The 14,754-nt window shown below is 32.0% G+C and overlaps 1 protein-coding gene across 1 annotated transcript; it reads right to left on the bottom strand.

The window, feature by feature from the left end:
* Positions 1–1,074: 1,074 nt before the first annotated feature.
* Positions 1,075–8,585, bottom strand: LOC149904982 (uncharacterized). Its single transcript, XM_090106519.1, has 19 exons — positions 8,502–8,585; positions 8,031–8,197; positions 7,616–7,818; positions 7,313–7,508; positions 6,467–6,601; positions 6,058–6,177; positions 5,836–5,970; positions 5,599–5,758; positions 5,303–5,470; positions 5,073–5,221; positions 4,833–4,986; positions 4,619–4,756; positions 4,171–4,351; positions 3,677–3,828; positions 3,184–3,286; positions 2,659–2,782; positions 2,427–2,546; positions 1,372–1,444; positions 1,075–1,233 (listed from the first exon to the last, which is right to left on the bottom strand). Exons 1-19 carry the CDS (start codon positions 8,583–8,585, stop codon positions 1,075–1,077), a joined length of 2,721 nt encoding a protein of 906 aa, XP_089962645.1.
* Between the last annotated feature and the right edge of the window lie 6,169 nt (positions 8,586–14,754).

The raw sequence follows: 14,754 nt of genomic DNA, 5'->3' as shown, positions 1-14,754 counted from the left end.
GAAAGTAAACATTCATATTGTATCATTATTTTATCCTAAGCTGAATAATAATGGCTTTTTAGACAATATTTACTTATCCGAATTTAATATCAAATACTGTGCGGGAATATTAAAAAGGGAGACAGTGGGGTGGCCATACCACAGAATATTTAATAGTAGCTAACGCTAACCATACTGCATTTATTTAAAATATAATTTATTTATTTTATGAGGAATTTAAATCACTATATTGATAAAAAATTATAAGTCTCATCACTTCACAAATAAGTTTGTTTATTCAACGAACCTCAACCTTCAAAAGAATAACTTTTATTGAACTCCAGTTAGCGTTTACTATTATTCTGTATGTTATATTCTGTGCTCCAGTATAAAATGTACGAATGATATATGCAATAAATATAATAATTATTGATGTAAAACGAAATAGAAGAAAATTAAATTATTTGTACGTAAGAGTAATGCTACAGTTACACAATCTTGCTGCGTTTTAACCGTTCTTATAAGCGATACAAGTTTCTCAATTTATAGCATTACTAGGTATTTTTTTTTATTTTCAAAATGTCTCTCAAACTCCGAAAGCATACGTACTTGCGACTCTGTAAAGAGTTCGCATTCGTTGGCAATAAAGAAGTGAAACGGCCACATCAGCATTTCAGTAAACAGAGTAACATCGAGCGATAAAAATCACAAAAAACACCGCCCCGAGCCGAGTTCACGGCAAATTGACACTCCATACGGGGTTTATTTGCTGACTTCCATTACGCGGGCTTATCTCCATGCCACAGACTAAAATATTTGTTTTTACAAAATATTGTATTGTTGATTGTGTTTGCTGAATGCTAATCTGCGATAACATGTATTATGTGATTTCAATTGCTTTTTCGCACAATTAGATTTTATACAATAGACTGCGGAAAAAGTTAAGTTTGGTTAGATATCCAATGATAGAATAATAGGTATTATAGTCCGGCTCTAGGACGCATAGATAGTCTACGATTACGATGTACATTTTTTACTTAAATAAAAACAACCTAAATTTATTTAACATTTTATTATAATTATAAAATAAGTGCATCACAATTTTTTTAACCCATGATTTTTCTTTTTCTTCTCTTCTTTCTCCCTCCATTTATTCACCAGGTTTTGGAATTCAATTTGCTCTTCCAAATGTTTCTTTTCGATTTTGCCCCATTGTGTTTTTTCGTCATACCATATGCGATATTTTTCATAATCCTGGAAAATAAAATAGGTACTTATAAAATATGTGTGGTGATTGAATAACTACGTTGTACTACGGTGAACACTTGAACTACGTGCCTATCGGAGCAATTTATATGTTTATATACTGTAGGGATGTATGTAGGTACTAACAATTTTAGGTTCAGTTTCATTTTGGATAAAGTGTTCATAAATTTCATTAGCCTTTAGTCCGTACGCGGCTATTCTGTAATAAAATAAAAATGTTGTGTGGTTTTATGAAACCACGGTAAAAGCACAGTATTACCATATTTCCTACAGTAGTGCGACGAATGTACTTGTGCAGAGAAGCGGAGGGGAACTTGCGGGGGTCGGGCGACGCGGACCGCGTAAAGCAAACACGCTTAGTTTGCTTTACCTAGCGCGAAAGGACGACGCAGTCGTATTTTTTGTGTAATAATTTTATTATACATAGGTACTTACATATTCTATTATGGCGCGCACAAACAGTTCCGTTTACGGATGTAAATCTACATTGAAATCCCAGAAGGAAACAATATTTCAGAAAGATTGTATTAATTGTATCTGTTGAATTAAAATCAAAGCTATGTATATGTTGTCCTCATTATTTTCTAATCAGATTGTACATCCCAATGCGAATGCATTACTTAGTTACATGTTATAATATACAATTAAGAACATCCAAAAATAAAGTGTCCACGTAAATAATATTTAGCAGTGCAATATCTGTAAATATATATTAATGAACAAATAATTACACCAGATTTAAGAATCGCAATTATTTTGAATGTACATATGAATAAATGATTTCATCATAATATTAATAATCACAATTGTTTTATTTCCCATTTGTGGCAACCCTAGCGTATTTTCGTGTGCTAGCGTAAGTACCTACGCTGGCGGCGGCATCGCGCGACATCAAAGGCGATTCCTTACTGTAGGAAATAATATTGTAATACTGTGGTAAAAGTGAAACTGTTCGAACGGTTCCGAACACTGCTTTGTGTAGCGCATGTCGCGTGACGGTCGGCTGCCGAGTAGGTAATAGGTATACCTACTCGGCAGCCGCGATACACGCGACATGCGCTACACAGACCAAAAAGTTTGAGACGATGTAATAAAAGTTTCACTTTAAAAGAAATAAATTTACATATTGTTTGATTTCGCCATTTACAAACTGCGCTATCAGTTTACAAGCGATTACAAACCTTATAATTCGTTCAGGCGATAGGAAATGTTCCAAATAGTTTTTCAAATAACCAACTGAATATCCTTGAAGCATATGCGCCAAACTTTGTGTTTCCAAAGTTGTCGGTATGATGCGATTCCTAAAATATTTATGATATGAGTAAATTAAATTATTTTGCTTTTATGAATAGGTAAATATAAGTGTAAGTATAATTGGGCAAGAATAATTGAATAATATAGGTATTTACTTACTTTATCATCCATTGTTGCAATACCAAGTGTGTAGTTGTGTAGTTAGTCGGTGGTATCATGACTACATTTGAAAAATGTTTTAATATTAGTTTACTGTTTGTTAACCACGGGTCTATGCAGCTTCCTGAAAACATTTCGATTTGGAAACTGTTAACATACATTTAATTACTCTGGCATACAATACAGCATCAAAGCATCATCAATTTTAAACGTGTTATCTATCTATCTATCTATCTATCTATCTATCTAATTTATCATCATAGTGGCTTTCTAATAAATACACCTGGCAAACGAAAAAATATGGCTGTATTAAAAAAAATATTTTTTTTATTAGCAACCTCGGAGCAATTATCAATAGCAACACACGAATTGCAACTTCACGTAAAACATTAAACTTTTAAAAACCGAATTTTAAGCTTTTTTTTAATTTTTGTTTCTATCCCTGGCTGTGGCGGGTTACATAACAATTTGTCATAATTATGTCATAATAAAAATGGAATAGATATAAAAAGACATTAGACATACCAATTAGAGTAATTTTGTCCAAAGCATGAATCTTCATAATTAATCTTTTAATGATACACTTTTTCAACATGGCCGCATTCAAACTGACATCATTAGACTGGGGCTGAAATAGAGTTAAAGTAAAAGACGAATGAAACTTAAAATAGATTTGAAAAATTAAACACCATCTAAGGGATTTAAATGAGATTAAATAATCATATTATTTATTCATACTAAATTAATCACAAGACTCTATTTACAGAGTTGTGCAGTTTGGATTTTTTTCATTAAAAAGTAATAAAGCTAATTTGATAGAGATATAAAAATACTGGCTTTTCACAGTAGTAAACAATAATTAATTATACTTAGTTACATTTTATTTATATTTATTAATAAAGACTTATTGAATCATATATACCCTCACAACCACAATCAGGTAGGTAGGTACTTACCAAAACCTTAAGGTTAACATACCTATTTATGATATCTAATAATACGTGAAGAACTCGCTTACCTTTCTGTAATATAGTCTATGGACATGTCTGATATATATTATCGATGGTTGTGTAGTTTTTGCACAACTAATTAAAGCAGCGATAATTTCCTTCACAGTCTCTACTGGCTCTTCATTCAATTCAAGAAGATTTAAGTCGTATAAAGTTGCATCTGTATAAAAGAACAGAGCATTACGAATGGTGCAAACTGCAAAATGCAGTTTAATTGTTATATTAAATAAAAAAAATGTATGCGTGTACTAGAGTACACACGTAAGAAGTGAAACTTCTTTATGACCTTAAAAATGTCACGAGTATGGCGTAACGCAAAAATGTCACGCGTACGGCGTAACGCAAAAACGTTACACTAAATTTTTGTCCAACCCCGATAAAGAAGTTTCACTTCAAAAACATAAATATACAACGTATTAAATTGTTTAAATAAATTCTGCCTTTCGAATTTATTCAGTGTAAAATAATTATAGATTAAATCTACTTTTCAAATAAGTTTAACTGCTTATTGATGCCATGACGTGAATTAAAGTTGTCTTTCCACTGTTCCTAGGTCCAACTAGAAGAATTCTTTTAAATCCATGCGTCACTTCTCGGCACTTCTCCCACCAAATGGATAACATTTCTCCTCCAAGAGGCTGGACAACTCTATAAATAATTAATATTATGAAGCAATTGCATAGCTTCTATCGCGGGCCTTGAGCGCGGGGACCGAATCCAGAAATTCCGTAACGAAAAAACCCCACTCCGACGGGCGCGGAGGTGTGGCTTGAAGGCATAGCATGTAATAGCTTTACCGCGGCAGTCCCCGAGTGCCTTTTTTTAAATAATCATTATGTTTCAGTATTTTCTAGTTTGACAACGCGCCACCAACGTATTTAACGTTACAATCTCTATCATTTCAATACTCAATTTTATTATCCTCAAAATATAATAATTAATGATTTCAACGTACTAATTTTATTTATTAATTTAGATACTAACCTAAGATCACATTTCAAATCGTCCCCGGCAAACTTATATTCTGCTAAGAAATCTTCGAATCTGGTTTCTGGGTATTCCACCAGGATACCTTTGGAAACAAGATTCTGAAACAAAATGTTCTAAGCCTAATACCTTCAGAATATTCAAATTTAAAAATGCAATAAAAAAGTGGTTACGTACTATTAGTTTTTCCAAAATGATTTCCTCATTTACTGCTTTGACCTTGTGCTTTTTCTTAAACCGTTTTACTTTTTGTTTGATATTTTCTGGCATTTGTTCTTCATTCCTTGCATAATCGTCTTTTAAAGCTTGCTTTAATTTCTTGAGTTCCTCTCTAGCATAATTTTGTTAGCATTAATAAAATGAGTCGTTTACTTATTTTTAATTTTACATTAGGTAAGATTTATTTTATTTCAATACCGCATATCCTTGTCAATGGTATTTAAAATTTCATGTTTAGCTTCAGCATATAAATTATTGACATCAATATCCTTTAAGTATCCTTCTTTAATTTCTTTACAATTTCGTTCATCTAAATGTAACCATTTCTTTTTATATTCTTCAACAGCCTGATACAAATATATAAAATAAAAGATATTATATGTATATTATTTTTATTCCAAATATTGGCACTAAATAAATTAAGGTACCTTAACAAGTCGTTGCATTTTCTTAGATTTTGGATAATGATATCCTGGATGCATCTTTGGATTTTTCATAATTTTCTTTAATAATTCAGCTTCTTTCTTCTTTTTTCTAATTTCTTCCCTTTTCAACATAAATTCTTCCCGCTTTGCTTCCATTTTCTCCCATTTTCGCTAAAAGTGTTCATAAAAAATAAATCATGGAGCAAAAATGTTTTGAGTTATTTAATAGCTTAAACATTACTTAGGTACCTCCTGAATGAATCGTGTGCTTCATTTAAAAAATATAAACTGATATTTACCTCAGTTGCTGTTTTATTTTTATTGGCTTTTTTATTTTCCATATACGCTTTATATTCCTCTATCCACTCAGATGGGGATGATACTTCTTCTTTAAGAATAATGCTCAAACCTCCTTGGTTTTCTTTCGGTATATCTAAGAAAAACTTAACTTCGTCAAACCTAAATAAATTTAATATGTATTAAATTTCTATCCCTTCATGGTTTGTCTAATAGCTTAGTTACTATCTATTTCGTACCATTTTTTAAACCATTCTCGGATGTATTCACGAAAATCGTCAGCAATATCGTCCCTTTTTCTTTTTAAAAACTTATTTTTAATTTCTTCACATTCAACCAGCCACTGTGCATTCAATTCTTTATATTTTTGCGATCTGTCGAATATCATCTGAAACGTCAAACATTAATTAACTAGGTAATGGAAGTAATAAACGTAAACGTAGTAATTAATTAAACTATACAATACCCTTTGTTTATCTATTTTAATTTCATTTTCATCTGATTTCTTACGAATTTTAATTCCTATTATTTCATCATACTGATCGTCTCTTATTCTTTTCCGTTTAATTTGAAAATATATTCTGGAACACAGAAAAAGTTTAACGTAAAAGTAATAAAGTAAAGAAATACTTAAGTAAAAGATTAGGTACTGTTGAGTAGTGCTTCTGTACCCCAAGGTTGCCCAAATAATAATGCCTTTCCTTTAATCACTTTATTACTCTCCACAATATATGTGTTGTTAGAACTAGCCGTTGAGCACTACTAAATAATAAATCTAATAAAATGTAGAAAGCGTCGGGGAAACAATGTGGACGCACACATATACAAAAGCTCGGTCAGCGAATTGCATATGTGTGTCCCTACAGGTACCTTAAAACTTTTTGAATAATTATTGCAGCTTTTTCCCTTATCTGTAATCGTGCTGAAGGATTTAACGTTCCTTTCAACTCTTTTTCCCACAAATACCGTTTATGTTTTTGCCACGTTAAGTTTTGAATTAATTGCCTGTAATAAATTGAAAACTATGTGTGTATTTTGTTGTAACTGTATTTCAAATGTAAGTTTACTGTCGAAATACTGAATGACTTATTAACTGTAATATCATCATCATCATCATCATTATTTTTATATACAGGGTGTCCCACTTTCGGTATACTAAGCGCGAAGGGACTTGTAGTTTTGCATACACTGATCACATAAAAAATACTTAAATAACAAAATTACGCGAAAAATTTTTTGCTAAATTTTTCCTTAAAATCCATGTAATCTCTAGCTTCGCGCAGCCGGCATATACCGCTTCGCTAATGTGAGTATTTTGTCTATGAAAACATAATCTTAAACGATAGCTCACATGCGGGTGGCAAAGTTGGGCGGTTTGCTTGTTGGGGGTGTACACATGGAATTTTAAGAATTCCTCTATTTTAAAAAAAATGCGTCTGGAATTTTATAATTATTTTTTACGTACTCAGCGTATGCAAAACTACAAGTCCCTTTGCGCTTAGTATACCGAAAGTGGGACACCCTGTATATAAAATTCTCGTGTCACAATATTAGTCTGCATACTCCTCCGAAACGGGTGGACCGATTCTCATGAAATTTTCTGTGCATATCGGGTAAGTCTGAGAATCGGCCAACATCTATTTTTCATATGTACCACGGGCGAAGCCGGGGCGGGCCGCTAGTAATTCTATAAAGAAATAACATTATAATGCTTACCTTGACTTTTCATGAGCCTGTATAAGAGCGATTAAATGTTTTCTATGTAGCGTTTCTTCTGAAATGATTTCCTCGACTTCGTAAATAGCTCCAATATTTATACCATGTTTTTTGTCACTTTCCTCTATTACGTCTGTTTCATTCCACCAATCGCCATTATTTTCATCAATTACCGTTTCATCAAACTCATTCAAATCTGAAATTTAAAGAATTATTATAATGATAAATTGTGTATTGCATCGCTCTAACTTAATTACTCCAGATAATATCTATCATAATAATATTTATTAGTTAAATATCAACCTTCTTCTTCTTTTATTTCGCGTGCTTTCTGAAAGGCCTCGTTAATTATAAGCTGTATATTTTCTGGGCGCTCATATTTTTCTTCTATAATATCATGTAATTCTGCATCGTAAGGTGTGAGTTTGTGTTTTATTAAACCTCCACCTATAAATTGGTAATAACTTCCTTCATGTTTTCGTAGTTGTTCTTTCAACTCGAGGATTCTGTAAATTATTTTTCGTTATGTTTTATGATATTACCTGCCTTTTATTGGACAAATATAACTAAAAAATATAATAAAATAACTGGACAGATTATTTTCAAATTCAATTATAATGTTAACTTTAACTGACATCCTTTTTATCTTAGTTCGTTTCGTCCTGGTTGAAGGCATCTTTCAAAAACTAAAAATTAAATTTAAAGTCATTGAACATACCGTCCCACAATAGCCTTAACAATAGCGTGAATATCTTCAGATTTCTGCACTTGTAAGTTCTGCTGTGAGCACTCAAGAGCGTCGTTGTAACAAGCTATGTAACAGCCGAGCATGCCGGATAGTTTGAGAGCCGCGTCGCACCAACTTTTGTCGTGTGATTTAGTTTCCTGGAATATAAAATATATATTTAGCGTTAGCATAATATTTTGAAGTTACATGAATTTTTATAGCAAATTTTACTGAACATATTAGTTAGGTCTAGGTAACTAACATGTGAGTAGGTCATGTGGTATAGGCAGCAATTTCAATTTTCGTAATTGGCATTGTAAAGACTTTTAGAATAGGTAGGTATACATAGAAGGCTCTACCTATCTAGTCTATATTCTCTAAATAGTTTTCTTAAGAACAAAGGCACGTAATATTATTTTGTATGGAAAAATATGAAAAACATATTTTCCATGACTTTCTAACCTGATACTCAATATCTAAATACAATATTTGTTCCAGTTTGTGAAGCGTTTTTTGCCATTGTTTGAAATAGTATTCACTAGACATTTTGGATATCAAACTTTAGTTTTTGTTGCAGCAAAGAAATCGTGAATTTTAGTACTGTGATATTTGTATATTCTAGAGGGTTATGAAATAAATTATAAAACATTTTTTTTTCATTCCATTAACCAAAAACCTATTAAATTTTTATGTTGCTTATTAGGTCCGGATCATCCGGCGGAATTGAAGCAATCTTTAGAGTTTTACTTTATTGAAAATGATTGATAATCAATAATTAATCCTAATACCTACAACAACAAAAAATCAATAATTTTATAAACCTGTCTTATGAAAATGAACAAATTAGAGAAAACTATTTCACCGAAGCGATCCTGCGTTTTTCATATCAGAAATATCTCTCCAATACAACGTTCAGGAATACCATTCCATAGGTCAATAATCCTAACAAGAAAATATTGGCGTAACCCTAATATCTCTACGAGGTGTTTAACAGCGCCGTTTAGTGGAAGCAAAGGGCAAACGATCACCATTACGTGTTATCATCTCCAACGGAAACCCCTACATCATACCCGATGAGGGAAATAAGCGATCGCACTTGACGGCTACGGCCTTTGATGTTTTTCCACGAATTTGACAACCCTATCTTGTGAATATTGCTATATTATTTTCCACTTTACGCGTTGGATGTAAGATTGAAAATCCCATGATTAATATTTGTGTTTATGACATTTTGTAAATTTCAATGTTATGTATACGCATGTAGAGCGTTGCCAAGATGAAATATACTTTTTTACTTTAGTTTTAAAGTCTAAATTTATTGGATATTTGCTACAAATGGTACACAGAACAGCAGCCGATATACATTTAAAAATAAAATATTTTTTCAAACGTTCGCAGAAGTAATAAAATTGTGTATAAACATTTGGCTTTTGTAGCGAAACATTAAAAGATTAAACGTTTTAAATTAACCTATTTTTTTCTTTTTTAACACTTCAACGACATAATTATATGAAATATAAAAAGCGAATTAAGGTTAATATAACAATTATAACTTTGAGGAATAGTATTACAATCCATATTTATCTGTATTTATACACACACAGTTTGTATAGATGAAAATTGCGTATACGCAAGACGTTAGCTGCTCTATCGTCTCTATCGTTAGAACTACTGAACAAACCTGTGTAGTCTGTTCAGAGATGTCGCAGTCCAATAATATTCTAAAATTTTATGCATGTTTCAACAACAGCAACAACCTTGTAAGCTTTAAAAAAATAAATATCATAAACATTGAAGTTGAACACACACTCATTTCTAAAGTCTGAATGATGACGATTTTAATTTGAAAATGTTCCAAATACATATAATATAATTTTATAAACCTTTTACATTATTCTGAACGTGTTTTATCGTCAGGCAGCGCGGCTTCCGGTTGCGCGCAATGGCGGCCATCTTGTCACCGGAAGTAGTAAAGCCTTCCGTAGCACCTTCCCCCGAAAGCGTCGTTCTTAAACGTTAACTTATGAAATACTTATTGCTTGTATGTATTTTGTGTAAAGAAATGTGATCATAATTTACCAAATTTTTGATAAATACATAATGATGACTCATACTATGACTATAATATAAAGATAGAGCTTACGGGTTATTTACTGTCACAAAAAACATATAAAAGGTCTCTAATGAAATTGTAAAAAAAAATTCTATCCAATTTATGTAGGCGCGCAGAAATTGTAAATTATTAAAAAATACGTGAACCCTCAAAGGAATAGGTAATCGACACGCTAATGGAATCCATCAAACGCCCTCATAAGAGATCTCATAAAAATTCGATACATCCTCGGGGAAGGAAAATAAACTATTTTGCATGCAATATTGTGATGTTGGCGCGAGGGCTCGGATGAGTTTTCCTTGTGTAAAACATTTTATGCGTATTTTTTTAGCTTTGAAGTGGGTACGGGACTTGGGAGTGTAGAGTTTTAATGAATATATTAGCTTAGCGCCATCTAGCGACCCATATTACAAATATGTAAATTTTTTTTAATTAAATATGTATTATTCTGAATAATTTATTCATAAAAAAACGTATTAAAACTGCAAGATATACATTTTTTTCTAATGCAATAATATGTAGCTAATAGCTATCTGTTAAAAAAATAACATATGGAATCTTCATTATGAAAACATCCCTTGATAATTTAATTTGTTATTTAATTTTAATTATTCCTCACTTAATTATAAGACCCACTTTGTAAGAAGCAAGTTCTGCAGATAGGTACATAAGATTACCTACATACATAAGATGTTACACAATATTCCACATTAAACACAAATAAACGGAAACTAAGCTTCTATAAGCACATACCAAGTGCACAAAATGCAATTATGCAAAATAAATCGCAACAGTCAATTAAAACACTGCTAAACTTCCCCAATTACATGCATATTCTCCACGAATTAGCAGAGAAATCCCCGAATTTCCATTGTTTACCCCGCTTACAAGCCACGGGTTAATCTCTTCAACCTTGCAGCCATATTTCAGGAGAGAGGACATTTTTACGAGCTCTTAATCAAGAAATATACGATCGCAGCGGACGATTAAGAGGCGAAATTTACAGGCAAGCTAATGCAGTTGGGGATGATGGGTGGCCTTTGTCTGTTCAATCCTTGAGGAGAGGAGTAATTGACGTCGTCGAGTTTTGCTTTTGAGGCGTCTAATTGATGTACGTAGGTACCTAATAGATTTATAATAGGGTTGTTGTGAATGGAATATATTTTAGTTTTTTTTGGTGACTAATTTGTGAAAAGCGTAGGTACCTACAATATGTGACCATTTTATCATTTATTCGTAATATTATGTGTAATACATCCTTTAATTGTATTATTGTAATTTATTTATAGATAAAATATATCGTAGGTATAAGAAAAGCTCCAGAAACGCTCATATTGCACTAGCTAGTCGGCGTGCAGAACTAAGACAAAGTTTACATTGAAATATGTAACACAAAGTTGTATATACGATCTGAGAATTGCTTATCTTTGTTGGCGAAACACTGCCTCTACATTTTATTGAGAATGTTATTTCTTTAGATTTACTTTATGTAACACAGGCTCTTTTCTTCAGTTAATAATAAGTTTAGTTACTAAGATCATAGTAGCAGATGACGCTGACGACCATAATATTAATCTTATTAATAACTTTATTTAAAATACCTACATATTTTTTTAAATAATTACCTATTATAAGTTTTTTAACCTTTACGAGTGATGAGTTTAGTCAATAGGTAAATAAATTACTATCAAAAGTTTTTACAACTAACAATTGTAAAACATATTTAACTATAATTTAGTTTCCAGTAAGTTTTAAGACTGTATTCAGAAATTCCTTCGTAACTATAACTACGTGTTAGAACAATGCGAGTTTCGCAAAGTGAGATTATAGTGAGATAGCGAGCGATAACTCAAAACACTAGTGAATTATATCTAGACGTACTATCAACGAAATGTGGCATTCGGACGTGGTAAGTGCTGCAATTTATATACGGACCTGAGTCGCGGGCGCAAGTTGTGGACGCGTTCGAGTCGTGAAAACATAGTAGGAATTAGGATATACTGTTATACTATTTGTATAGTATTTGAAAGAAGAAAAATGAGTGATCGAATTAATTGATTGATTGAATAAAAAGATGGGCGGAATCTTATTATGGCCTTAAAGTTTATCACTATTCAATCAGTAAGAAGCCGATGAGAGCTTTAAACTTTACATTTATATTTTACATGATTACAGAATAATTTTATACTAATTAATATTTCTATTCTTTTTCGAATACACAAGTCTTATAGATTAAATCTTCCAGCTTCTACTTATTCTTAAGACTAATTTACACTTATCTAGAGCCTAGAGTTCCTACAGGCAATACAACAGCAAAAACTTAAACACTTAGTAGTTTTTCATATCCGTATCTAATTTCTAAAAAATGAAGAGAAATAGCGCATATATACCTAAAAGCTAAAAATAAAGTTCCAAAGCTCTTTTGAACACAATTTCCGTCGCCGTAACACGAAACTTGCACCACATTATTAGTAACGATATTTCACTTTGAGCGGACATTTTTATAGGTATTTAGCGAAAATGTCGCCTCCGCGGGCCAATTTGAAAGTTGTTTGCGTGCCCAATTTACGAGGAAAGTTAATTTGAAATGGCGTGTCTTCGGCTTGTTTATTACTATTATATTGTCTCTAATAATACTTTATTGTCGCGAATGTAATTACTTTGTAAGCATAGTGCGATGGGAGAGAGATAGCAACTTTAGTGCTTTAGCGATAGTTAAATATAATGTTAAGTAGAAGGCTATGGAGAAGATGTTAGTCAGATTGTTGCAATTTATAGCTCTGAAGCGGTAAATTCGGAGACAGTATCATCACTACATAGTATAAAACAAAGTCGCTTTCCCTGTCCCTATGTCCCTATGTCCCTATGTCCCTTTGTACGCTTAAATCTTTGAAACTACGCAACGGATTTTGATGCGGTTTTTTTTAATAGATAGAGTGATTCAAGAGGAAGGTTTATATGTATAATAACATTCATTAAATAGTGGAGAAGTACTGTTATTTTTGAGGTTTCTAATGTGATGTCGTAAAAAATTACATTTTTTCCGCTTACATTGCAAAATAATGTACTAAATATTATACACATTGAAAAGGTCTAAAGAAAAGTCCGCGATGGTATATGTCTATCTCTTATGGATAACCCACAATAACTTTTTTTTGTCATTTACTTTTTACGACAAATAATGGCAAATTTTCGATGCGATTTTAACCAATACAGCATTAATCCTTAACCAATTAAATACCTTGAATACATTGTTCATTTAATATAGATCTATATGGCCCTTTACACCGTATGATTTAAGTGAATATTTTCGAAGATATTACAGATTTAAAAATGGGGAATAATAAAACGAGCGACTGAAAATAAAGTGAGCGACTGATTATGAGATACTGATTTAATAACTTGAGCGGTATGAATTTGAGTAATCGACAAATAAACTAAACAAGCAACGAAAATTAGTTGATAATAAAATACAGATTGAGCGTACTGAAGGAGGATTGTGATTAATCCATTTGATATATTAGAATTCTAACTGTGTAATTACATTACTATATGAGCGACTAAATTACTAGTTGAGCGAATAGATTACTAAGTGAGCGCCTAAATTACGCTCATCTAGAGTGACTAAAAACACTTAAATAAATTGTTCAAATAGTTATTTGATAAAACTTTCAAAAACAAATTGAACTGATAGTAACTACTCTGTCCATTATAGTATTTTTCAAAGTTATTTTTCTATTCGAAATACCTCGATTAAGATAAAATGCCACTCAGTATAAATAAATCATATGCCAAATAATGAATATAATACAAGACGTAATTTTGTCATTCAAACAATTAATATTAGGTCGCTCAAATATTATGAAGCTGCTCATTTTGTATTTTATGTAACGCAAATGAATGTTTGTTAGTTGCTGATCTATTAATTTTTCATCGCTCGCAGTCAGTCGCTCACTTAGTAATTCTGTTACCCCAATTTATTATTTTTGTTAACTAAAACTTTAATTTACAGTCACTCGTTTAAATACTACCCTTTAAAAATTGCGGGACGTAGCCTTTGCGGCGGTACCGGCCGGCCGCCCGGCTATCTATTTTATACCCGTGCGAAGCCGGAGCGGGCCGTAATGTTTTTATATACAACGTTCACAGTTTTTCTGTAGTGTATTTAGTATCAGCATTGCACCCGTGCGAAGCCGGGGCGGGTCGCTAGTTTAACATAAAAAGAAATCGTAAATGAGTCAATCTTGCAAAGTTTTATAGTGCGATTTAACATTTGTTTTAAATTGTCTACTCTTCTGGTTTTTAACAATGTTGTGAAAAGAATAGATACGATTAATCTTACAAAAACTGTGAATGTCGAAAATCTTAAACAATTTCTTACTTTTTTACTTAAGGCAATAATTTCAAGACGTTAAGGTAATTCTGAATATAGAGCTTCTAATGCTTTCTGTCTTAAAATTCGTTACCAATAGGACATAATAATAAGTAGTGCCCACTCCGGAGTAGAATAAAATATTTTTCATTTCATTACATTTCATATTTGATATTCAGTCCCCATACATGACCGAACCAAAGTCAAGTACAGCAATCGCAACACCACCG

Source organism: Colias eurytheme, chromosome 10 (assembly GCF_061535395.1).
Source record: "Colias eurytheme isolate Ceu_HAF_F1 chromosome 10, ilColEury1 Martin Lab GWU primary, whole genome shotgun sequence".
NCBI classification, from domain to species: Eukaryota; Metazoa; Arthropoda; class Insecta; order Lepidoptera; family Pieridae; genus Colias; species Colias eurytheme.
The sequence above is the reverse complement of the archived record's forward strand: the minus strand, read 5'-3'. Positions and strand labels throughout refer to the sequence as shown.